The sequence below is a fragment of the Somniosus microcephalus genome, chromosome 7 (genome assembly GCF_052327205.1).
Source record: "Somniosus microcephalus isolate GS21.2 chromosome 7, FLI_Smic_1.0, whole genome shotgun sequence".
Taxonomy (NCBI): Eukaryota; Metazoa; Chordata; class Chondrichthyes; order Squaliformes; family Somniosidae; genus Somniosus; species Somniosus microcephalus.
Window position 1 is genome coordinate 255,209,234 of NC_140993.1, and position 25,846 is coordinate 255,235,079.

Genomic DNA, 25,846 nt, shown 5'->3' on the forward strand with positions numbered 1-25,846 from the left:
TTTAGGGGGCCATGGGGACCCGTTTCTGCACTGGCAGTCCTACTCAGAAGGACTTCCATGAAGGTCTGGTTTCTCTGTTCTATAGATGGCCAACGCTGCTCAAGAGATGTCATTCTCTTATGAGCACTCACCATGTTTTCCGTACCCTGGCGAGTTATCTCCTCCATGGAGGTTGCCAACCTTTCCATGGTGATGCGTTCATGCGCCAATGACTCCACAAAGGCTCTGCTCATGGTCGCTATGGACTCCTCCATTCGCTCCACACTCGCAGCGACCCTGGAGACAAAACCTGCCAGAGACTCCTGCATCTGTGCATGGAGGTCCATCACCTCTTCTCTTGCAAATAGACCCAGAGGCAGAGGGTCGACATGCAGCGCAGCTGAGCTGGCACAGTCCTGTGCCCTCCGACGAGGACTCTCCACTGCTGTCCCTGTCTCCAGAATCTGCTGAGGCTCACTTGTGAGCTGTGAAGCACCAGGTGACAACACTACTCTATGTCCCGAAGGTCCCCCCGAGGTGAGAGTGTCTGCGCTGGTGCTGAGTGCGCTTACTTCCGCTGACGCTGCGCCCTCAGAGGTTGGAGCTTCCTCTGAGGAGTCTGGCTGCACAGCCTCTTCCTCCTCCACAGTGGGGACGGGGGCTCTGGATGGTCCTGTGAGGGAGTAGAGGAAGGAGTTAGAGATGTGATGCCAAGGTTACATGCACATTCGAGTTGACATCTGCTGACACCTGCATCCATGCAGCCTTGGTCTCAGTGGGAGGCCTCTTCCTGCCTGACCTAGGGAAGAGGACCTCCCTGTGGGTCCTAACCCCATCCAATAATGCCTGCAGTGAAGCTTCGTCGAATTTGGAGGCAGCTCGGGGTCTGGCACTGGCCACAGCTGCTGCAGGCTCCTCTGCCATCCTGTATGGTTCGTTTGGAAGCCTTCAGAGGATGCAGTGCTTGCTATGGACCTTGAAAGCACCACGAATGATGACATCATACTGTGGGGCTTTCTGACTAGAAATGGACAATTAGCAAGGCTGCCCACATGCTGGAAATTAATTGGCCACTTGAGGGAAAATTGCGTGGAGCTGGTTGACATTTTTGTGTGTGTCAGAACCCCACATTCGGGGAATCCGACCATTTCCCACACAAGCCACAAAATCGGGCCCATTGAGTAAGGCTGTTGTGTCTTGCTGACTAGCAATAAAACCTTGTCTTTTTCCATTTTAACTTAAGAATTAATTAAATTTGTATGCAATTATGTAAATGACTTAATGTTTCAGAAAAGGAGCAGTTTGTAAAGATAGCAAATACCACATTGCAGAAATGCAAAGGAAGTGTTCAAACCCAACTGACGGCTTAAGTACTATAGCTAGGCATGTATCAGTAAAGATTCCAGGCACCTATGGAGCCAAGAGTCAGTTAGATCATCAGTACAGTACAACACAGTAACTGCTGCAAATAGTTGCTGTTTTGCAGTGATGGAGACTTACTGGTTTATGTTTTTGTATGGCAAGACTGGGAGGGTGGAGCAGAACGATCCTTGCACGGAAAGAACAATATTTAGTACAGTGGAACACTTATTAACACAAACAAAAATTAGCCAAGTGTTACACTTCATCTATAATTCTGCCAGTAACCATTTTAGTTCAACTCATCCTTCTACTGCAACAGAAAAAGATGTTTCTGCAAATCATGGCCAAGTACCATTTTTCATAATGGTTTAAAAAGGCACCAATCATGGCTACTGCTCATTAAATTGTGTCTTTAATCATAACATGGGGTTTATGACAAATAAAATGATCTCCAGTTCAATAAAAATAATTAAATGTAAATGCCATTGTTTAGTGCTGTATGGATTTTTTTAAATTATAAATCAGCACATCACCAATCATTGCAAATTACAGTGACCTCAGATACAAGTAATAAATTCACCTGATCACATAAGATGAAGAACATGTCCTCGACTGGGCATGCTGCCAGAAAATGCCCTGCCCTAGAAATTACTGAAACCACAAGAAACCTAACCTGGGTGTTCCAGTCCTCACAGCACAGCGATCTTAAATGACTTGCTGAAATTTTAATTCTCTGATCACATTAAGTGGTTTGGGAAGACAACAAAATCTGAACACTCATCTTTGGTGGCATCATCTCTTCTTTAAAGAAAAGCTCTAAAAGTTTACAGGTTTATTTATTCAGCGTGTCATAGTGGATAAGGTTACAATACTCTGCAGATGATGGCACTGACAGCTGATGTCAACATAAGATCCCACAATCTATTATATCAGATAGATGCAAAAAAAATCAGATGATTGACAAGTACGAGCTCCATACGTTGCTGTATTTATTATTGAATTACCATAACTTACAGAAATATCTCTAATTTATACCTGTATCTGCAAGAATGCCAACCTCTCCAAGTACTTTAAGACACATCAATCTTTGAGCTTTAGCAACTTCAAAAGATTTGTTACTGGTACTTTTGAACTCTGGACTCTCCATGCAACAAAAAAGTTAATCTTCCATCCTCATAATTAGATATTAACCACAAATGTATTGGTAGAAACGAGCAAAGCAAAATGCACTTTGGATGCAACTTTTGTCAACTTTTAAACAATGTAACAACAAAGTGGTAGCATTTAGGGCATGCAAGTATCTGTGGTACACACATTAGTGCTGTTTTGATATTAGCCCAGTAGGTGGCATTACATATACATAAATAGTTTCAACTGAGTTTTACAGAAGCTTTTCTGATAACATGGCTTGCAATTTATTTAAATATTCAAGCTTTCCATTTAAAAAAAAACAGCATTTTAAGTTGTTTTGTTCAAACATTTAGACAACTGGGAAGATGAATTGGGTTTAAAACATTTCTTCCAGAAATGAAGCCAAGCTATACAACCCGAGCTTCAAATGGTATAATTGTTTGAAAAATATTACCGTTAATACACACTGGTAAGTATGAACGACTAATTTTCACCACAAGCTCTAGTAGCCCATAACTAGTGGCCCCAGATTTAGCTGGGACTAGAGTGAAAGAGCACATTCATTACAGATTTATTTATTAAAGAGAGTTGCCAGCTCCTTAAGAACAAACAAACTTGCTTTTAATAGCTTCACATCTTCAGGACATTCCCAAGTGCTTCACTAGGACATCCCAAAGCACTGTGAGATATTAACTAACGTGAACCTCAATAGTCGTGGAATGCAAAAATCCTTACTAACCAAATATTTCAAGACAAAAGTCAACCTTACAACATCCTCCATCAGTCACATAACTGTGCTACCATGACTAAATACATTGCAAACATTTGTAATATTAAATTCTATTTTTTGCAGCACAAATAAGGCAGCTTTCAGATTGGTGAGTTACAAAAAATTGTCAATTCACCATCAGGGGTAATCCTTTGAGACTGCAGAACATTTCTGTTGCTTATTACAAAATTATGAGCTAATAAATTTTTTTATCGATTCTGTACTTTCCTGTCACCCTACTTTGTAACCCTCATCTTTCAAAATTTGCCAATGAATAAAATACATGCATGTTGAAAGCTGAATAAAAGTATTCTAGTACAGGAAGACAAGGCTTTGGGTTCAAGTAATAATTTCTATAAAGCCATGAGGGTTTGAGACAACATCTGAATCCTTCAAGTGTAACTCCATTCCAGCCAAAACTATAATTCCATATGCAGTAAACAGACACCTGTTACATTGGGCAAATTTTACTCAGTCTCTATCCACGTTAAAAATTGTAATCAGCGCCAATTTTAATGTGGGGTCATTTTACATTAATTTCTGCAATTTGGATCATATTTCTCAATAGTTTATAAAGTAGGTATCTTTTCCTTTACTAATGATATTATCTTACAGCCAAAAATGACTAAATGCTCACATTTCCATTTCTTAAGTGGCCCCAATTCAATCGCCGTAACTAAATGCAAACCGATTAACTTCTTACTCTCCATTTAGAAACTCAGTATGCTATATGTTCAGATATACACAGTGGCTTCATAATGTCAGCTTCTAATTAACATTGTTTGCTGATGCTTTAAAAAAAACTGAATGCATGCTGTAAGAGGTTTAGTTTATAAGTTACAAATTTAATTAAAGCTCCATTTTAGCTGATATGCCAAACAAAATACTTATACAAAATCTTAAGATTGCTAAGCTTTTGCAGAAGCTTGGTTAATTATGGCCACATTTTCTCCATCTTCTTCCTGTGTCTTGTGGTAGGCTACAGGCTTTTTCTTGATTTTCTTTTTGTAGAGTCCAAAATTATTTGTAATTGATAAATAACTTCATGAACTTAAAATCTTAGAACCCTTTTAAGAATGCATACTTTAGTAGCTGAAAATAGATTTATCTTTTTTTTTTTAATTGAAAAACCATAAGTTAAGCAACTTGATTAAACCGAATCAGGTATGAGGAAAATCAATTAACTATATTAAATCTAATCCTATGTCTCCTTCTATTCCTGTCCACGTACAGGACTCTGCCATTTACTCCATATAGCAATTCTCAAACGGTATGGATATGCAGCGCTAACTAAATTCTGATCAAAAGATTTTCCTAAAATACACAATTAAACACTAACAAAATTCCAGTTATTATCAACAGCTGCATATATTAGCTGCATTCAGATACTGTAGTAGTATCAGGTCACACATTAATGAGCAGGTTAATGGTTTACTTGCACTGTGATTCAAAAGGGAATTCACATCTTCCTTCTATGCTATTTGTGTAGAACAAATTCTTAAAAGAAAAACTATGGAACACAGCATATTAAAATACTTTTAATACAGTAGCAATAATCTTAACCAGCTAACATAGGCAACACTTTAACATTAGAAATGATTACTAGCATTCACAATGGGTGAGCTTTCAAGATGGCTACATCGTGTTCTTTAAAACAGCAAAGCAGCAAAGGTTTAAAAACATGCACAATGGGTAACTATTACTAGATATTTGTCCTTAATCAGTATTCACTTTGCAGTTTTATTTCTTATTTAAAATTTTATAATGGCATAATGGCAGCTCCTTTTTGCAAAATATTGATCTGTCGCATTATCAACACTATAGCTCCTTTAATTAATATAGTACTACCAAAACTGCAGCTACGTAAGTCTTTGCTTGAAAATAAAACTTACAGAAATGCACAGAGACATTTTAATTCTTAAGAACACAATGGGATTTCATTTTCTTTGATTGATGTTACTGACAAATCTGACCTGGGAACTCAAGATGACATCATATGGATCTAGCCACCTTGATAACTTTCAACGGCCATCCATAATTCAAGGCAACATAGAAAATAACTGAAGATTTGTTTTTAAATACATCACAATGCTACAGTTTTTGTACTGTCAATGAAAGATTCAAGCAATTAATTCAGGTGCTGTTCTTCCCATTGTACGGTCATACATTAGGAATTGCTAACTTTAGAACACTTACTGTACAAATATACAAGAGAGCAGATGATAAGCTATAAAATGGTAGGACTGTATAGTTTGAAGTCCACATTTGATCATTACTCTTTAAAAAGATAGCATTAACTTAATTGTTAATACCAACTTCATACGACAACATAAAACAATGGGATGTTTTTTCAGCAACATTATCTGATGGGCTGGAATCAACCAGATAGTCTCCACCCCAAATTATGGTGCTGCTTTAGGTTTAAAATGAGGAACTGGGGTGGGGGTGGGGGGCAGTTACTAGCACCCTTTTTAATAGAGCGGTATTTCCATTACAGGAACAATGCAATCCAATTTTAATGCTAGGACAAAACCGATCGGCAGATTTCAATACGAAATTTTCCAAAACACGGAATGTGCTCAAATAGTCAAAACCTGAACAAAAATAAAGCATCCTTCCTTACGAGCTTGATTAATTAGCATGCGAGCGCCTCCATCCCAAAATTGTGGGAGGACATCCCATTGGTAACAACCAGCTGACAAGATAACTGTACAAGTTTAGGTGCGGTACAAAACGCAATAAAGATTTTTTTTAAATTATACTGCCATGTGAAAAGCATTGCAATAAACACAAAGTAGATTTTTTCAGGTAGTGTGTTAAAACTTACTGCTATATAGTTGCACAATATATGAATTTAGCATTCCAGATTACAAATGTAAATTTGATTTCCAAAATCTGTGTGGCACAACTTCATGCACAAAACAGGCTTCAACAGAATATTCATGTAAAAAATAAATATGCCATCCTCATTACAACCAAACAAGTCAGCGTGCCTTATTAATCAACTGGTCTGTCACTAAAGGACTTCCTCTGTAATAATTTAGTGTGCACCAAGGTTAGTGGTGCACATTAATATGGCACACATACAAATGTTTGTAACTTGTACTTATGAATGCTGATGGGATGACAGGAAGAGAAAAAAGGTACAACATCACTAAAATGCCAATGATGCCCAACATATGTATAGGGTGCTACACCAACACGTGTCACATTAAATTTGCATCAAGTAAACAATTAAAAACATGTATACAAGTGTCAAACCGGGATTTGAAAGTGACACGCTTAACAAAAGATTTACAAAAATGCAGTGTCACCAACATAAAATGGGACACCAAAATCATACCTTTTTAGCAGAAAATTATTCAGTATTAAATGGCGAGATGTGGAAGCTGTACAAGTCTGTACTCATGGTTAGCATAACCCCATAAAGAGGTTAAAGCAGTGGCATCTATAATTATATCAGGCATTATGTTGAACGATATCACTGTCAGAAGAGATCAACTAATTTCTTTTGAGCGTAGCTCTACAATGATTTAGTAGGTATTGCAAATCGGGAATAATCTTGGTTCCTGATCTGAGCTGTGTCCAGTGGGGATGCACTGATCAGAAACCGTACACCTACCAGCATGGGCAGGGAAAATCATAAAGGAGATTACAGTGGGGCGACCCTGGCACCTTCCGGCGGCTGTTTATAAGGAGCATTGGTACGTCAGAAAAGGTGGGTGAAAAAGGGGGATACTTACTCAAAGGAGGCGGAAAGAGAGAAAGAAACGGACCCAAAACTACTCTCTCAAAAGTTTTAAAATGAAACTATGGGATGTTAAAAGTGAAGCCAAACATTTAAGATGAGTGGCACTAAAATATAGACTTTAGGAATAAAAGGCAGTTGCAGTATTGGTTTAGGATTTCAACTACAAATGCAAGTTTTATGCAGCTGAATACAATTTATTTATTTATAAATCTCCTTTCCTGTGAATTGACTGAAATGCAGCAATACCAAAGAGCTACAATGTCATTAAGGTAGAATTTTCTGAAATGACAAACTTTAATGGCCTGCATTTTGCGGTCAGCGGCGAAGGAACGGCGCTCACCATTCACTATACAGACAGCTGCCCACAGAGTTTTTGCAAGCTTTTGAGCGGAGGCTTGATGTCATCGGGTGTCTGATTCAGTGCTATGCCCTCTACTGCTGCTGTGTAGCGTCTGTGAGCAGGAAAAGCAACAGCGAGGCTCTTCAACCAATCAGATGGAAGAATGCTCACAGACATGGTGTCTAAACCAGGAATTTTATAAATCAGATTTAAATCACGTACAGAAAGCGAAATAAAGGTTAGGAAAGAAAGATGGAGCTAAGAGAGAAAGAAAAAGAGACAGCGAAAGTAAAAAAAAAACAATTCTGAAGGAATGAAGCTCCACACATGTAAAATTAAATTTTCAGGGCCAGAGAGGCTGTTTGGCAGTAACTATAACTTATCACGCCATTAAAAATTCACTTACTCCTGAATGCACCAGCCCCAACTTTTTTTTGCCGTGTTTAATGGGTAAATACAGCAACTTCACGCCCTTGCATTGATTTCAATGCAGAGTCTACGGGCGAGGTAGTGTTATAACCCAGCCTGTGGGGGAGCAGGGTAACCCGGGCTGCAACTTCCGGATTTCCGTGTTTAACCGCGCATGTGCGGACTCCGGAAGTTGCTGTCCGATTTACTCCATAATAGCAGTGAACGCCGTTAGCCTCACCGTTATTCTCAATGCAAAATCCGGGCCAATGTAGCCAACTTAAGCTTGTAGAATAGAAAAGGATAACTATGTAAAAAAAGAGAGTTCAACGAAAACCAAATTATACCCGAGAAGAGGCGTAGAAATTAACAGCTCATGAGAAATCTGATAAAGTAATACATGTCCAGAGTAAAGTTCTATCAAAAAGGGAGTTGCTTTTTTTTTAAAAAAGAAAAACACATATGGAGAAATCTCCATCATTATCATTATGCAACAAGAGGACAAATTCTTGAGAATATGCAATGCAGATGGGTCACTATGAAACTACTGGAAGATTTAATTCGGTATCTTTGATTCAACACTGCAGCTGTACATTTTTTGGTTCTCCTGCTCAATCTATCTTCACAGTTAATGCATTTTATACTTTTGCACTGCAGAAACACTGCTGAAATGTGGGAAACTAGTTTCAAAACTAGGTAGGTGGGCACATCGTGGCTACAATGGCTTGCACACTTAAAACTAATAAGCAGAATCTCAACACCACATCATTCAGATGCCTCAAGCATGGAATAAAGTATGTATCCTGCTGGTTATTTATGATATTAATTTATATTTCATCCAAGCAAATATAATCAGAACGTTAACAGAAACTGGTACTTGCGCATTTACACAGTTCTTTGCACTGTATAAACGGTAATTAAATGTTTAAAATAAAAGCAATTACTTGACTTCTTGGTTAGCAAATACGGCAAGAATTTACCCTTTTGGATTTGTTTGCATCATTATGCAGTTTTGGATAACATAATGAAGGACAAATTGCTCCTTATCAGTACAGATTGTAAAGCACATATTAACTGGAATTTCAAACAGCTGGACGATAAAATGCTTTAATGCATGATTTTAATCAGTCAACCATATGTGTTTTGCAAAAGATAGGCTTTACATTGTGAATACCATTTTTGTGTTTGTATTCAGGCTACAGATCCAGAATACTAACTTGACACATCAGCTGGTCTGCTTACTTCAAATAACCACTTCTTTGATCACCAACTATCCCTGCCATTTCCTCCATTGCCTGGATTCCAATAAAACATTTGATCCTAATGCCATCTCTTCCATCATCCTCAGGATCTTATGTTGTCTCCTCAATCTCCAAGTAGAACTCCACCTTTCCTTTTTCTAGGAAACTTTTTTTCACATTATATACAAGAAAGATGCTTCTTCTACTGTCCGGAGACCATAGAATCATGCAGCACAGAAGGAGGCCATTCGGACCATTGTGCCTGTGCCGGCTCTTTGAAAGAGCTAATCTAATTAGTCCCATTCCCCTGCCCTTTCCTCATAGCCCTGCAAATTATTCCACTTAGTATTTATCCAATTCCCTTTTGAAAGTTATTCTTGAATCTGCTTTCACCGCCCTTTCAGGCACTATTGTGTAAAGTTATAAAAGCTCCTGTTAACTCAAACTATCTATCAGCTTGGAAGTTCTGGGTTAATTCATGATCATGAGTATGGTTTTTGGTATTGCTGATCCATTGGTAATCGTCACAGAAAATGCTGGAAATACTCAGCAGGTATTAACAAAGTTAGCGTTTCAGGTTGATGACCTTGTGTTCTGACAAAAGGTCATCAACATGAAACGTTGACCGTTTCTCTCTCCACAGGTGCTGCCTGACCTGCTGAGTATTTCCAGCATTTTCTGTTTTTATTTCAGATTTCCAGCATCCGCAGCATTTTGCTTTTGTTCCATTGGTAATCTTGTTGCCTATATACAAACTAACTGTTTCTCAATGAGCCACTGGTAATTAAGGGTGCAGTTATATTGCTTTGTCTGAATGTACAGTGGTGTCTGCAAAAGTGGCAGCAGAGCTCATCAGGCCCCTATCTGACTCTGGCGTCTGAATCCTTCAACAGTGCCGCATTCCCTCATTACTGGACTGAAATGTCAGCCTAGATTCTGGTAAAATCCACTGTATATACTTTAACGCCAAGAGGGACTCCATTGCTTCCCTTTCCACTAATCCACTCTGGACAGAAATTGCATGTGGCATGCGCTCTATAACTGCTCTAAACCGTTAATTTTTGTCTCACAGAGCAGTTCAGTTTGTTTCAAGAAAATTCAGTATTAAGTTGTACAGCACAGCTACAGACCATAACCCAGCCAGTGCGTAATCCACTATTTTTTTCCCCTTTATTTAGAACATGGGAATAGAACTGCAGGATCCCCTTGTTTTTTGTATGGCACTTAGAGGCATAATTAGTTTTTAAAAAAATGTTAAAGGCAGTGCTACAAAAGCATGTTGAGCAGATGGGAAACAAGTAATGCAAGTACTGTACTTACGCCCAAAGCTGGCAATCTCTGTGTACAGCAAACAGCTACCCTCAGCTTCCAGTCTGTTTCACCATCCAGTTGATCCGTACGGATGAAACACGAGCCTTGAAAAGCAAACACATTCGTTTAGATATTTCTGATCATCTGCAACAGTGAGAGAAACGTGTTTCATCACATCCATTTCTCAGACTAGGGTAATATTACTTCCGGTTAAGCAACACCTCGATTTTAAAATTCTCATCCTCGTTTTCAAATCCCTCCATGGCCCTTCCCCATCTCTAATCTCCTCCACCACCGCACCCCCCCACCCCCCACCCCCGAGATATCTGCACTCCTCCAATTCTGGCCTCTAGCATCCCTGATTATAATTGCTCCACCATTGATAGCTGTGCCTTCAGCTGCCAAGGACCTAAGCTCTGGAATTCCCTCCATAAACCTCTCTACCTCCTTTTAGGCCCTGCTTAAAACCTCTCTCTTTGACCAAGCTTTTGATCATCTGCCCTAATATCTCATTTGGCTCGGTGTCAAATTTTGTTTGATTACGCTCCTGTGAAGCACCTCGGGCCATTTTACTATGTTAAAGGTTTATAGAAATGCAGGTAGTTATTAGATAAAACAAAATTAGACTCCATTTTGTCCTTGCGTTAACAACCCATTGTTTGAAAAGCACCATTGCTCTTTGTTGTCTGCAACTTTAATGGATTTGTTTTAATCATCTTATTGCTTGCAGTAATTTTAAATTCTACCAATCTTTCACTAAAACAGCATTGCTACTATTAACCAAGGGCACTGTGATGATACCCATTAGTGATGTTGGCTATATTAGCATTACCAGTTCTTTAAGTAGAAGCTCCCTGATCTCAGTTTGCTCACGTCCAGTTCCAAAATGCATTTGGCAAAACTACGATGTGACTGGATACATGCTATGTCCCTTTTGTAAAATGAAACCAGCTTAGAATTTGTTTTTCCTGAACTGCCAACGTATATTCAAAAACACAATTTCATTACTACCCAAAACTATTTTCCAGATCACTAGGGGCCCAGCATTCCTCTTGGGCAATTGTGGAGAAAATGTTTGAAGATCAGAGAAAAGGCCGATGAAGCCTTGCGTGCTTTTAAACACAATAATGGAGAACAGAACACATTTTTGGTGGTGGGGAGAAGGCATGGGAATATATAACAGACAGAGTCAACACCAGCTCTCCACCACTCAGAAGACTTACAGGGGGTATGGAAGAGGTATGCCTAAAGGTACAACTAATGCATAATAGGAGGGCACAGCACACAACAGGCAGTGGACCCCACAATAAGAAACTGAATTCTTGAAGTAGTTATGGCTCATTTATTCAAGAGAGAAAAAAGTATTAGAAGTGTGGAGTTTGAAGGACAGATTGGGGCTAGGACATGTAGTTTATTAAATATACATTCTATCATTTACACATGGCCATAACTATTGATTGTGCAAAAGCACAAATATGAATGATGGATGTAGTGAGAATACAGTAGCCAAGTGGATAAGCTTGCTTTATGTCTTCAAACCATACCATCTACTCTCAACAGGTATGGGGAACCTAGTGGGCCACATCCAAAGAGCAGTACACACTCAAGTATCAATCACCAACACCATTTGAAGCAGATATCAACACAGGAAAACAGACTGCCAGAGACACAGAGTGATACTGATGAGGAAAGAGACAGCACGGCACAAGACACCAATGAAGGCGGCGAACCAATCCTCTTGGTCGACAAGCGACCAGGTGGTGAAGCGTGCGGATTCTCTCTCTATTGGGAATACAACCCTCAATGCCTTGCTTTGAAATGGAGGCTGGGAAGTTGCAAGCCCATATTGAGCAGTCACTTATCTCGGAGCATGACACTAAGATGGGTGGGTAGTGCAGTGGAGTCGAACAGCCATCTCCCATAGGTGATGCAAGGGAGCACCACTTCTGTAAACTGCAGTTTTGCCACTGGGTATGTGGCAGCAACCAGATGCCTCTTCAGTATGCTCAGTTTCAACTCACTTGGGCAACAGTTCCAGGCATGAAGGAAGAATTCCAAAACATCACAAATTTTCACACAAACCAGTGGGTATCGTGAGGTGACGTTCTGTACCAGTGGCATGCATGAAGTAACACAGTAACAAGCAAACTGACACTCATGTCTGCAGCATTTTTGTGCCATTGTGCAACCATGCACAAACGACAGTAGGCACTGCCCCTAAAACAAAGACCAGCAGTGCCTTTGGCAGCAACATGAATTTCATAACACACAAGTGGCAAATGTGACAAAACACATACGCTAGCAGCATTGCACAACTGAACAAAATTAATTGATGCATAATAAATCTGGAAGTTCCCCATTCTTTTATTTTGCAGAAAATTATTTTGCAGAAAATAACATGCATCAGTTGTGGCAAAAAGCCAGCAAAAACCGAACTGGGATGGCAAATAACAGTTCTGTGATTGTAAACTTGTTCAAAAGAAAGTGAAAGTGCCCAATCACAGACAGCTCAATAGGAGAACTGGGCAACGTGAGATTTCCCTGCCTGCAGTGGCTGGTCTGCCAGCTTTTCTGACTGATATGTATGTTGCTCTACCATGATATACCCACCAGAGACCATGCTTTGTGGCAGGATTCTCCTTTGTGCTATTCACTTCTCGCAATACTGTGGCGATACTCCAAAATCTTCCCCTTCATTAGGCCTAACATGGTTAAAATACTCACTTTTCAATGCAACCCTGCAGCTGCAGAATGGCTGCACGAGTTCATCCTTAATGACCTTTAACAAGGCCTTAACTAGCAAAATTATTATTTTTTTGTAAAGGAATGATTAGTACCATAGAACACAGATGAATCAACTGTTGGCACTTTCTCCAGACATTCCACCATTCTATTCATGTCTACTTTTCTACTAATAGCAAACACAGGAATGTCAGGCCCTAGGTTATCTTGACAGCTGTGACATTGGTACTTTATATCCCAAAATGTAGGAACCATCATTTCATATTTTGCACATATTCTACAGGTTGTCAGAATACAGAAAGCTGCTTACAGAACTAAGGTACTCTTGAGGAAAAAATGCTTAAATTTCCCAACTTCCACCATGTGTTGCAATGACCAATCGCTCAGACTGGGGAGTGGGTTTAATATAATTATATAGTACGCATACATTTCTGATACAAAAAGATTACATTTTAATGCAATTCACCTATGAGGATGTGTATGTAAGGCATGCATTTCATTATATAGTGTGACTGAATTCGTTTCATCCCACCCAGGAGAATTAGCTTCTTAGACAGAATTTGTCTGCACATCGCTGTGTACAGGATTCCCCGGACATTATTGATGTTTTCTTCAGACTAGTCAGAATTACAAAAGGGTCATTAATTTCACAAAATGACAAAATACAAAAACTACAGATCAGAATAAAAACAGAAAATGCTGGAATTACGCAGCAGATTCGTTGGCATTTGTAAGGAGAAACGGCAGCTTATAACAGTTCAAGTGTGTACCCTTTAACAGACGCAGGGCATGCACCTGAAATGTCCCAACCCGTCTTTTGTCTTTACGGATGCAGACTAACCTGCGATGTATTTGCAGAATTTTCTCTTTTTATTCAAGATATTTAGCATTTGCAGCTTTTCCTTTTCATTTGACCATAGGCCAGGACTTTGGGGTGGAGAGAGTGATTCAAGTTCCATGCATACTGTGGTAAACCACTGTTTGTATTCCACTGTGTACATGCCTCGGCTGACTCCTCCCACAAGTCCTAGTATAAAGGTGACTGCTCCCCAGCCCTTTGTATTCTGGACCGGTCGACCACTCGAGGCAGACCTTCATTCTTTTGTTAATAAAAGCCTTTAGTTACTCTCTTAACTCTCAGTCTTTTATGAGTAATTGATAGCGCATCAATTTTATTAACAAAATTTTTATAATGGAGAAGATCCTCACACCAGCATACCTGGACTTAGATCATCGGGAGGCGGACTCATCCACCAAGTTTACTCACTGGCTTAAGTGTTTTGAAACATTCCTGACCGCCTCCGCAGCAATCAAATCGGACGAGGACAAACTGGATGTCCTGCCCTCCAAAGTGAACCACCGAGTGTACTCGGTCATCCAAGACGCGACCTCGTACGCGGACGCTATCAAGCTCCTCAAGAACCAGTACACGCGCCCAGTGAACGAAGTGTACGCCAGGCACCTTCTGGGGAGTCGTAAACAACAACCTGGGGAATCGACCGTGGAATACCTTCAGGCACTGTCTGTGCTTGGCCGGGCCTGTGGTTGTAAGGATGTAAAGGCCGCCGTGTACACAGAGGAACTTATCCGGGACGCTTTTGTAGCGGGCCACAGATCCAATTACACCCGACAGCGACTGTTGGAGCAGAGTGACCTCGACCTCAACAAGGCCTCTGAACTCGCACTATCATTGGATGCAGCCTACCGGGGCATGGATGCCTACTCCTCTGCACCGTGGACGCCGCGGGGAATGACAGCCTGGGACACGGTAGGACCGCCTCATAGCGCCGTGCCACCCCAGCCACACCCCAGCAACGGCCCAACTATCGCAGCAGTGTCCCAAGGCCAGACAGCAGTGCCCCAAGGCCAGAAATGCTACTTCTGTGGCCAGGCAAAACACCCCAGAGCGCGCTGCCCGGCGAAAAACGCGATCTGCTCAGGCTGCGGGAAGAAGGGACACTACGTTAGCGTCTGCAGGGCCAAAGCCACCCCGAACCCCAGCAGCACCGCATGTGGGCCATGCGGGCTGCCATCTTGGGCCTCCCCGGCCATGTGCGAACCACCGGTACAGCAGCCATTTTGGACGCCTCCAGCCACATGGGGATCATGGACGCCGCCATCTTGGATGACAGCCGGAACACAGCAGGCCCCCAACACCGCCTCATCTGATACCCGCAGCGACACACCGACCCCTACGCTGGCATCCGTTACACTGGACCAAGCGAGACCGCACCAGCTGGCCAGTTCCACAATGGACATTAAGGTAAATGGTCACGATACAATCTGCCTTTTTGACTCTGGGAGCACGGAGAGCTTCATCCACCCCGACACGGTGCGGCGTTGCTCTCTCCCAGTCCTGCCTGCGCACCAGCGGATTTCTATGGCCTCCGAGTCCCAGTCGGCGGACATCGGCGGCTACTGCGTGGTGACACTCGTAGTAGACGGGACTGTGTACGATCATTTTAAACTTCTGGTCCTGCCCGGCCTCTGCGCTGCCGTCCTGCTGGGGTTAGATTTTCAGTGCCACCTTAAAAGTGTTACGATGGCGTACGGTGGACCCCTACCCCCACTCACAGTCCGCAGCTTCCAAATTGCCCGGCGCGCACCAGGTGCAACCTCTCCACACTCGGAGTCACCCCCCCCCCCCCCCCCCCACTGTTTGCTAACCTCACCCCCGACTGTAAGCCCATCGCCACAAAGAGCAGGCGATACAGTGCCGGGGACAGGGTTTTCATTAAAACCGAAGTGGAGCGGCTCCTGAAGGAAGGGATTATTGAGGGCAGCACCAGCCCCTGGCGAGCCCAGGTTGTGGTCATTAAGACCGGCGAGAAGCAGCGCCTGGTCATCGACTACAGCCAGACAATAAATCGCTACACCCTGCTGGACGCCTACCCACTCCCCCGCATAGCTGATATGGTCAACCAGATCGCGCAGTACCGCGTCTTCTCGACCATTGACCTGAAATCAGCGTACCACCAGCTCCCTATCCGCCCTGAGGACCGCCAGTATACTGCCTTTGAGGCAAACGGCCGCCTCTACCACTTCCTTAGGGTTCCCTTTGGCGTCACCAACGGGGTCTCCGTCTTCCAAAGGGAGATGGACCGGATGGTAGATCAAAATGCGTTGCAGGCCACTTTCCCATATCTGGACAATGTGACCATCTGCGGCCGTGACTTGCAGGACCATGACGCAAACCTCGAAAAATTCCTCCGCACCGCCCAACTCCTGAACCTGACATATAACAAGGAGAAGTGCATATTCCGCACAAACCGCCTCGCCATCCTTGGCTGTGTTGTGGAACACGGAGTCATCGGCCCCGACCCCGACCGGATGCGTCCCCTTATGGAACTCCCACTGCCTCAAGGCCCTGAAGAGGTGCCTAGGGTTTTTCTCCTATTACGCCCAGTGGGTCCCCTACTATGCGGACAAGGCCCGTCCGCTGATCAAGTCCACCTCTTTCCCCTTGACGGCAGAGGCCCGCTTAGCCTTCCACCGTATCAAGGAGGACATTGCCAAAGCCACCATGCACACAGTGGACGAATCCATCCCCTTCCAGGTGGAAAGCGACGCGTCCGACTTTGCCCTGGCCGCTACCCTCAATCAGGCGGGGAGACCCGTGGCCTTCTTTTCACGAACCCTCCAAGGCCCGGAGACCAGACACTCCGCTGTTGAGAAGGAGGCCCAGGCGATTGTGGAGGCTGTGCGTCATTGGAGGCACTACCTGGCCGGAAAACGATTTACCCTGCTCACTGACCAGCGTTCAGTTGCTTTCATGTTTAACAACAAGCAGAGGGGCAAAATCAAAAATGACAAGATCTTGAGGTGGAGAATCGAACTTTCCACCTACAACTACGAGATCTTGTACCGGCCCGGGAAGCTCAATGAACCCCCGGATGCGCTATCGCGTGGCACCTGCGCCAGCGCGCAGATCGATAGACTGCGGGCCCTCCACAATGACCTCTGCCACCCGGGGGTCACCAGGTTCTTCCACTTCATCAAGGCCCGCAACCTGCCTTACTCTATTGAGGAGGTCAGGACCATGACCAGGGACTGCCAAGTCTGCGCTGAGTGCAAACCGCACTTTTATAGACCAGACAGGGCCCACCTGATAAAAGCCACTCGCCCCTTCGAGCGCCTGAGCGTTGACTTTAAAGGGCCTCTCCCCTCCTCCGACCGCAATGTGTACTTCCTCAATATTATTGATGAGTACTCCCGTTTCCCGTTCGCCATCCCCTGCCCGGACATGACCAGTGCCACGGTCATTAAATGCCTGAACGACCTCTTCACCCTGTTCGGTTTCCCCAGCTATATCCATAGCGACCGGGGCTCATCGTTTATGAGCGACGAACTCCGTCAGTACCTGCTAACTAGGGGTATTGCCACAAGCAGGACCACCAGTTACAACCCCCGGGGGAACGGACAGGTGGAAAGAGAAAATGCGACAGTTTGGAAGGCCGCCCTGCTAGCCTTAAAGTCTAGGGGCCTTCCAACCTCCCGCTGGCAGGATGTGCTCCCCGATGCGCTCCACTCTATTCGGTCACTGCTCTGCACTGCCACTAACGCCACCCCTCATGAGAAAATGTTTGTCTTCCCAAGGAAGTCCACATCGGGGACATCGCTACCGCCATGGCTGACGTCCCCAGGGCCGGTCCTACTGAGAAGACACGTGAGGACCCATAAAACGGACCCCCTGGTCGAGAGGGTCGACCTCCTCCACGCCAACCCCCAGTATGCTTACATTGCATACCCGGACGGGCGGGAGGGCACAGTCTCCATAAGAGACCTTGCACCCTCGGGGGCCGCAGTAACCCACTACTCACTACCACCCCCCCCCCACGATCCGATATCCAGCCCCAGCAGACGGCAGGCCTGGGCCCCGCGACCTGCTCGACATCTACGAGGACGACACGCCTGTGCCACAGCCTACGCAGGACTCGACGCCGGAAGCTCCACTACCCCTGCCGTCGCCACGCCGATCACAGCGGCAGACAATACCTCCGGAGAGACTCCAATACACTAACTTTTAATACACTTCACCCCGCCGGACTCAATTTTAAACAAGGGGTGAATGTGGTAAACCACTGTTTGTATTCCACTGTGTACATGCCTGGACATGCCTCGGCTGACTCCTCCCACAAGTCCTAGTATAAAGGTGACTGCTCCCCAGCCCTTTGTATTCTGGACCGGTCGACCACTCGAGGCAGACCTTCATTCTTTTGTTAATAAAAGCCTTTAGTTACTCTCTTAACTCTCAGTCTTTTATGAGTAATTGATAGCGCATCACACACATTTTATGGATTTTTTTTTTTAATCGTACATATTAGGGAAGTTGAGTGGGTTAAGCAAAAAATGCACTTCTCAGTTTGAAAGAAGGATGACTGCTATGGATACAGCTGATTTGAAATATTTCTATGCCTTTACTCATTCAATTTGACCATAACCACAAATCTCACAACAGCAGACACAGTGGTGAACTAACCGGGTCGATTCCCATACTGGTAAAGGAAATGGCACGAGGCTGTAGGAAGCAGAACACACAACGGTCATTTCCTACAGCTTACATAAATCCAAAGCTGTAAATGATGGAAGAAGAGATGGCATTTAACTATGTTTTAAATGGTTGTTTCTTAAAAATTAAAAAAATTCTGGTAATAAATATAAAATTGTACTTTTTTTTTTTAACTCCCATTTGCTCCACAATTATTACCTGTAGAATGACTAGATTAGATCAGACTCCAAGCAACTCACTCTGTTGCATCTTTCACCTTGTCTGGAAAGTATTGGGCCGTATATTCCAATCCCTACAGGTGTGTACGCGCCCATAGGGACATCGGAAATGCCGGTTTCAGGCATGCACTGAAAACCGGCATTTCTGATCGGTCAAGAATGCTCTCGACAGATCGGAGGCGTTCCCTAGAAAAGGACCGCTGCGGGAGGGGGAAGAGTTCCGCTTTCTGGAGAACCTCCGCCTGCAGAAAACCCTTAGAAATCTTACGCCTGGTAAAAGCTGAAGAGTTGAAAAAAGTTTTTTTTTTTTTTTTTTAAATTTCCACTCATTTATCATTTAAATACTTTTAAAAAGGTAAGTTTATTTTTAGCCCCGTAAAAAAACTTTTTTTCAAAAAATTAAAATTGTTAAAAATATTTAAATTATTGTAATTTCAACTAATTTTAAAAAGGCGATAGTAAAACTTTAAATCAGTTTTTTACAAAACATGTTTTTGGGGTGATCTCCATTCATTCATATATTTGACAGGTCTATCTGTCAAGTGTATGAAGGGAGATTCCCTTCTATTGGCTCATGTGATCCCAGGGTCGCTTGCGAACTGCCTGTGCCTCTGGGATACCTGGGCCCTACACACTAGGTGTTTGGAGAGGCCCAGGATCGGAAGTATAGGCGCCTCGGGAACCCTCAGGTAAGTTCGTAGATTTTTCCAGATCGGATGCTTCTGATCAGAAAATATAGCCCAATAAGTCTTAAAGCAATCTTAATTGATGGCAGCAATGGCAAAACCACTTGCAATTTACATTACATCTCCTTTAAGACTCCCCTTAAAACCCACCGCTTTCAGTGGGGTATTGGTCACCCTTCCTAATGGCCCAGATTTTGTTGCACTAATAACGGCAAGGCTGTCAGCGCTCGCCGTTATTACAAGGTAAAATGGACAGCAACCTCTGGAGTCCACACGTACAGTAAGAGCTATTTTTGGATTTAGGCCAAGTCTACCATTGACTCAGCTAAACTTCAAGGAGCCGAAGTTGTGCATTACTGCAAACCACCCTGTTGCCCGACCCAGTTTCCATGGGATTATACTGTACAGGGACAGAGGCAATAGGCTCACATCTGCCCCTGGGGAGCGCAGAACACCCTAATTGAGGATGTGAGACACCAGTTGTATTGTTAGATACAAAATATTTTAAAACAAAAAACCCTTTAAAAGGATGCAGAAGTACAAGATGATTGAAAGTGTATTTTAACAATTTATTTAAATTAACTACTTCCTTAATTGCCACCTCTAACATTACCAATCTCCGCCCCTGCCTCAGCTCATCCACTGCTGAAACCCTCATCCATGCCTTTGTTACCTCTAGACTTGACTATTCCAACGCACTCCTGGCCGGCCTCCCACATTCCACCCTATGTAAATTCTGATGATCCAAACCTCGTCTGCCTGTATCCTAACTCGCACCAAGTCCCGTTCACCCATCACCCCTGTGCTCGCTGACCTACATTGGCTCCCAGTTAAGCAACGCCTCGATTTCAATTCTCATCCTGGTTTTCAAATCCCTCCGTGGCCTCGCCCATCCCAATCTATAATCTCCTTCAGCCTCACAACTCCGCCCCCGAGATATCTGCGCTCCTCTAATTCTGCCCTCTTGAACATCCCTGATTATAATCGCTCCACCATTGGCGGCTGTGCCTTCTGTTGCCTAGGCCCCAAGCTCTGGAATTCCCTGCCTAAACCTCTCCGCCTCTCTTTCCTCCTTTAAGACGCTCCTTAAAAACTACCTCCGGCAACGTTTTTGGTCACCTGCCCTAATTTCTCCTTATGCGGCGCATTGTCAAATTTTTTTGTCTTATAATACTCTTGTGAAGTGCCTTGGGGCATTCTATTACGTTAAAGGCGCTGTATAAATACAATTTGTTGTTGTAGTACGCACAGTCCATGCAATCTCACATGGAAAAAGGGTAGGTTAGAGTAAGCAGAGAAAGGTTACCAACTGATTCAGAAGCACCATATTAAAATTAAGAAAAACTAGGAGGAAGTTGCATGGTTGTTACTCAACTGAAGGGGGGAGGGGCAGATGGTTTCAGATGATGAAATAAAGCATGCCAAAATGTGAGTGAACAAGTCACAAGACTATTTCATAGGTTTCAACCTCTCCCTGGGTATTTTGTTGTGCCGGAATACATGCAAGCTTCTCTGCGTACTTCTTTTTAAATGCACGTTACATATTCTTTGTATTCCACAAACGCATCGGTCCCTGGAGCTCAAGCTGTTTAGAGTGCCGAGTTATGAAAAGAATATGGCAACTCTGGGTAACGTGCACAGGGGCAGGATTATCTTAATAGCTGAAAGGTATCAGAGTGGTTACTGCACAGCTGGCAGTGGAATATAAGACAGTAATCCAATCGATGGATTCAGAATACATCAAAAACCGCCAGGGGTGCTTTGTCGTCAATTGAGTCCAAAAGACTGGATTTATCATCATTTGCAAACTTTTTGATGGTCAGGGGTGTCATATCCGAGTGAGTTGAAATTACACAATATGTTCTAAAAATGTTAAGAAAACCATGTTAAACAGACATGATCTTCCCAAGTAACATGCCCCATAGATTTTTACATTTTTATAGTAGTTTACTTGTGTTGAAACCTGCCAGCACCAACCTGTTCAAGCCCCACAGATTTTTATATTTTTATAGTAGTTTACTTGTGTTGAAACCTGCCATCAGCAACCTGTTCCAGCCACCTGGACAAGACCCCCCCCACAACATAGCGATTTTGCACTATAGCATTGCATCAGCTGCTGTGCAATTACTAACTGGCACCTCCATACCACTGTACTGCCCAATGAGGGGGATGATGCATATCATTGGCCAACAGCAGACATAATCTTCACAAAGGAATGGTACTTAGTGATAAAAGTACCAATAAACTGTATGTTACAAACAGCAAATTCTGCTTACACGAAAGGAAGGAAAAAATAGAATTGCATTTATATAGTGCCTTTCACACCCTCAGAATGTCAAAAATGCTTCATGGCCAATTAATTACTTTTGAAGTATATACTCACTTATGTATACAATACACACAGCCAATGTTTGCACAAATAACAATGAGATGAATGAGCAGTTAATCTGTTTTTTGGTGGTGTTGGTTAAGGGATAAATGCTGACCAGGACACCAGAACTCCCCTGCTCGCTTTGAATAGTGCCATTTTTAAAAAAACAACACAAGTCTACCCGAATAGGTAGAAAAGTTTGATGGACCGGATTTTGCTGTGAGCAACTAGTGTTCGTTAGGCTTGCACTGCACGACAAGTTGCTGTCAGCCAAACATTGAAAAAGCTCAGCGGCCTCTCCTGGGCAGTTGGGACCTGTTTGAACAGGGAAAGCAACTGCCATCTCCTTAACCAATCAGATTGAAGAATTGTTACTGAGCAGCGCAGAGTCTGAACCAGGAAGTGCTAGCTAGAATATTGAATTCAATGTCAAATCAGGTACAGAAAGCAAAATAGAGTGGGAACGAAAGATTGGATTGAGAGATTGAAGAAAAAAAAGTAAAAAATATATATATTTAAAAATCAACAATAATTAAGCTCTGAAAGAATGAGACTCCATACTTGTTAAAGTTAAATTTCAGTGCCAGAGAGGTTGTTTGACAGTAATTAAGACTTACCATGCCGTTAAAAGGGTAATTAGAGAGGAATGATTTGACTTAATTTTTTGTGACAAGTTTAATCCATACCTACGACATCAGTACAGGAACTTCACGCCATTCAATACATTTAAACGGGGAGTCAGACGGTGAGATGCCATTTTCGTGCAGCTTACGGATTGGCAGTGTATATCGCTCAACTTACGGATTTTCACGTTTAACTGTGCATGTGCGCTCGCCGGAAGTTGCTGTCCCATTTGCGCATAAATAATGGTGATTTATTTTCACAGCCAAATCCAGCCCAATACCTTAGCTAAACGATGTCACCACCAACAATGCAGCACTCCCACAGCACTGCACTGAAGTGTCAGCCTAGATTGAATTCAAGTCCTGCAGTGGAACTTGAACCCATGCCTTCTAACTCGGATGCTATTACTGAGCAAAGCTAACATTTAAGAATACGATGTTGTAATGCAGCATTGTGAACAGCTATACTTAGAAAGCCAAGAGTTGCTCTCATTTTAGTCAATCCACTTTCCACATACACCGTTAGGAACTCATACCCAGTACTGTAGGTTTAACCTGAATGTAGCACCATTCTGGTAGCATAGTGGTTAGCACTGTTGCCTCACAGCGCCAGGGACCCGGGTTCGAATCCAGCCTCGGGTGACTGTGTGGAGTTTGCACATTCTCCCCGTGTTTGCGTGGGTTTTCTCCGGGTGCTCCAGTTTCCTCCCACAGTCCAAAGATGTGCGGGTTAGGTTGATTGGCTATGATAAATTGACCCTTAGTGTTTGGGGGATTAAATACGCGGGGATAGGGTGGGATATGTGTTGGTGTAGGGGTTACGGGGATCGGGTGGGATATGTGTCGGTGCAGGCTCGATGGGCCGAAATGGCCTCTATCTGCACTGTGGGGTTTCTGTGATTCTGGTACTATAACAGTAGGTCAGAAAACCCCAACACATCAGACAGAGGGCACTGCTGTTGAACAGAAGATTTCAGGTTTCCTAGATTTAAAAAAAAAATCAATCTCAACAACTATGACCTTGAAGTGAACTATCATTTTCTTACAATGGCTGATTTGACTAACATATGGTTTACCCCAAGTTTTATTCACCCTCTTCTTTTTTTAATAAAAGTGAGGGAGGGAACTTTATGTTGGACAGCAAGTCCATGTTAAAGTAATTTATTAATAAGGATCCAGCTGTTCAGTAGCAGTTGCATACTAATGCTTTTTAGGAATTACTTATCTGCAGTAACTCAACCAGTCATCTAAAACACAGCAATATTACAGTCGACTCGAGCCATGAAAGACTGACTCTGACAGGGATAATAACACTCCTACTTAGTTACACAAGTGGTAATCATATTTCATTACCATTACATTAGCTTATCTAGGGAAAAGAGCTGATACCACACCATCATAAACCTTTCATGTACTGCTACTGATATTCAGTCCACCATTCCAGTTTCTGCAAGCTGATGCATTATAAATTGAATCATTTGGGCACCTAATATACCAGCAACACAATACACAATTTACATTTTAAAATAGAAAGACCATATAAAATGCAAAAGTTTCAACTCATTAAAATTGCTAACTTATGTTTAAAGTACACAGTTGTATAGTAAAAATGTTTTCCTAAATAAGAATGTTTCGACATTTAAGCTGGCAAGGACAATTCTTGACTTTTACTTCATACAATTTTTATATCATTGTGCACAAATTGAATGATTCTTAGAATATGGTCAGTATGACTACGTATAACTACAGCGTGTACCATACAAAAGGACATTACAACTGCTAAAAGGAGCCTAGCAGAAAGAAAAAAGAAAAGTAAGATGAGCAGTGTACGGTAGAAGGCAGCCTGACAAGCTGCCAACAAGTACATTTTGTTTGGGTGCCCAAGTCCGGATAAATTCAGTGTCACAATCAAAGTACCTGGACCCTGATGTAAGTAAAGTCTAGCAGAACTACATGTTTTATTCATAAATGCCTGTATATTTAGCAGCTTAGTGAGCTAACTGCCTGAAAGGACATGGTTGATAGAAGCACCTGAAACTAAATCTGACCTGAAGGTGGCATTTTCACACAATACTGTTTCCAACAAGCTTGCATACATGCCTTTGCTCAGTAATTGTATTTCCACTCGGTGCAGAGTCATTTAATAAATGTTTTATTTGTAGGCTTTAAAATTGCAGGTCAGTCTTAAAAGATGCCTACCTGGTACAACATATTTAACATTTCCACATCCAAATTTGCATTAAAAACTTCTGTATCTGACTGGCTAAAGCTAGAACTGTAAGTAACTCCAACCCCAAATAATACTCTGTTCTGAGCAACAACCAATAACCACTTCATTGCTAGGGCAAACAAAAAGTGTGCCATGATGCAGAAATTAGCAGAACAGAATTTATTAAACAACATCCAATATGTGAAATGTCTCAGTGGAACTCCATACTCCAAGTTAGATGCAATAAAACTTGGGGTATAACAAAACAACAATGTTGTGTTTTATTATCTACAGGAGCTATTTTAAATTAGCAGGTGCCATTACAACCTAAATATCATTGCTTTTATTATAATTTCTGGACTTTAAATAAATTACAATGTTCAGATACACAAATCACAAAGTAGCGACACAGGTTAATAAAGCATTTAAAAAAAAGCAAACTAAGCACTGTGGTTCATTTCTAGAGGGATAGAATTGAAAAGCAGGGAAGTTATGTTAAACTTGTATAGAACCTTGGTTAGACCACACGGAGTACTCTAAACATTTCTGGTCTCCATATTATAAAAATGACAGAGGCACTAGAGAGGGTGCAAAAATGATTTACTAGAATGATACCAGAACTGAGAGGTTATACCAATCAGGAAAGATTGAACAGTCTGGGGCTGTTTGTTTCTAGAAGAGCAGACAGAGGGTGAGCTGATAGAGGTATTTAAGATTATGAAAGGGTAGAGAAGATGTTCCCACTTGCAGGCGAGATCAGAACTAGGGGCCATACATACAAGATAGTCACTAATAAATCCAATAGGGAATTCAGGAGAAACTTCTTTACCCAGAGAGTGGTTAGAATATGGAACTCGCTACCACAAGGAGTAGTTACAGCGAATAGCATTGATGCATTTAAGAGGAACCTAGATAAGAATGTGAGCAAGAAAGGAATAGAAGGATATGTTGATAGGGTTAGATGAAGAGGGTGGGAGGAGGCGCGTGTGGAGCATAAACACTGGCATGGGCCGGTTGGGCCCAATGGCCTCTTTCTGAGCTCTAAATACTTTGTAAAAGCAGCCGGGTAAAAAGCAAACATTAAGTACAATTGTTAAGTGGCAGAAACCAAGATCCCATGAACCAATAAAAAAAAGAGTTCTATCGAATAGAGAGAAGTATAATTGGAAAAGTAGTATTTGTTCTCCAAATAGTGA

At 42.5% G+C, this 25,846-nt stretch overlaps 1 protein-coding gene across 2 annotated transcripts in view; it reads right to left on the reverse strand.

Moving 5' to 3' along the window:
• Positions 1–25,846, reverse strand: part of atp9b (ATPase phospholipid transporting 9B) — a 361,204-nt gene that overhangs the window by 182,057 nt on the left and 153,301 nt on the right. For both annotated transcript variants that reach the window (XM_085993631.1, XM_085993632.1), the window contains exon 8: positions 10,302–10,396. In XM_085993631.1, coding sequence (XP_085849757.1) covers positions 10,302–10,396 — 95 coding nt within the window. The remainder of the gene's footprint in view (positions 1–10,301; positions 10,397–25,846) is intronic.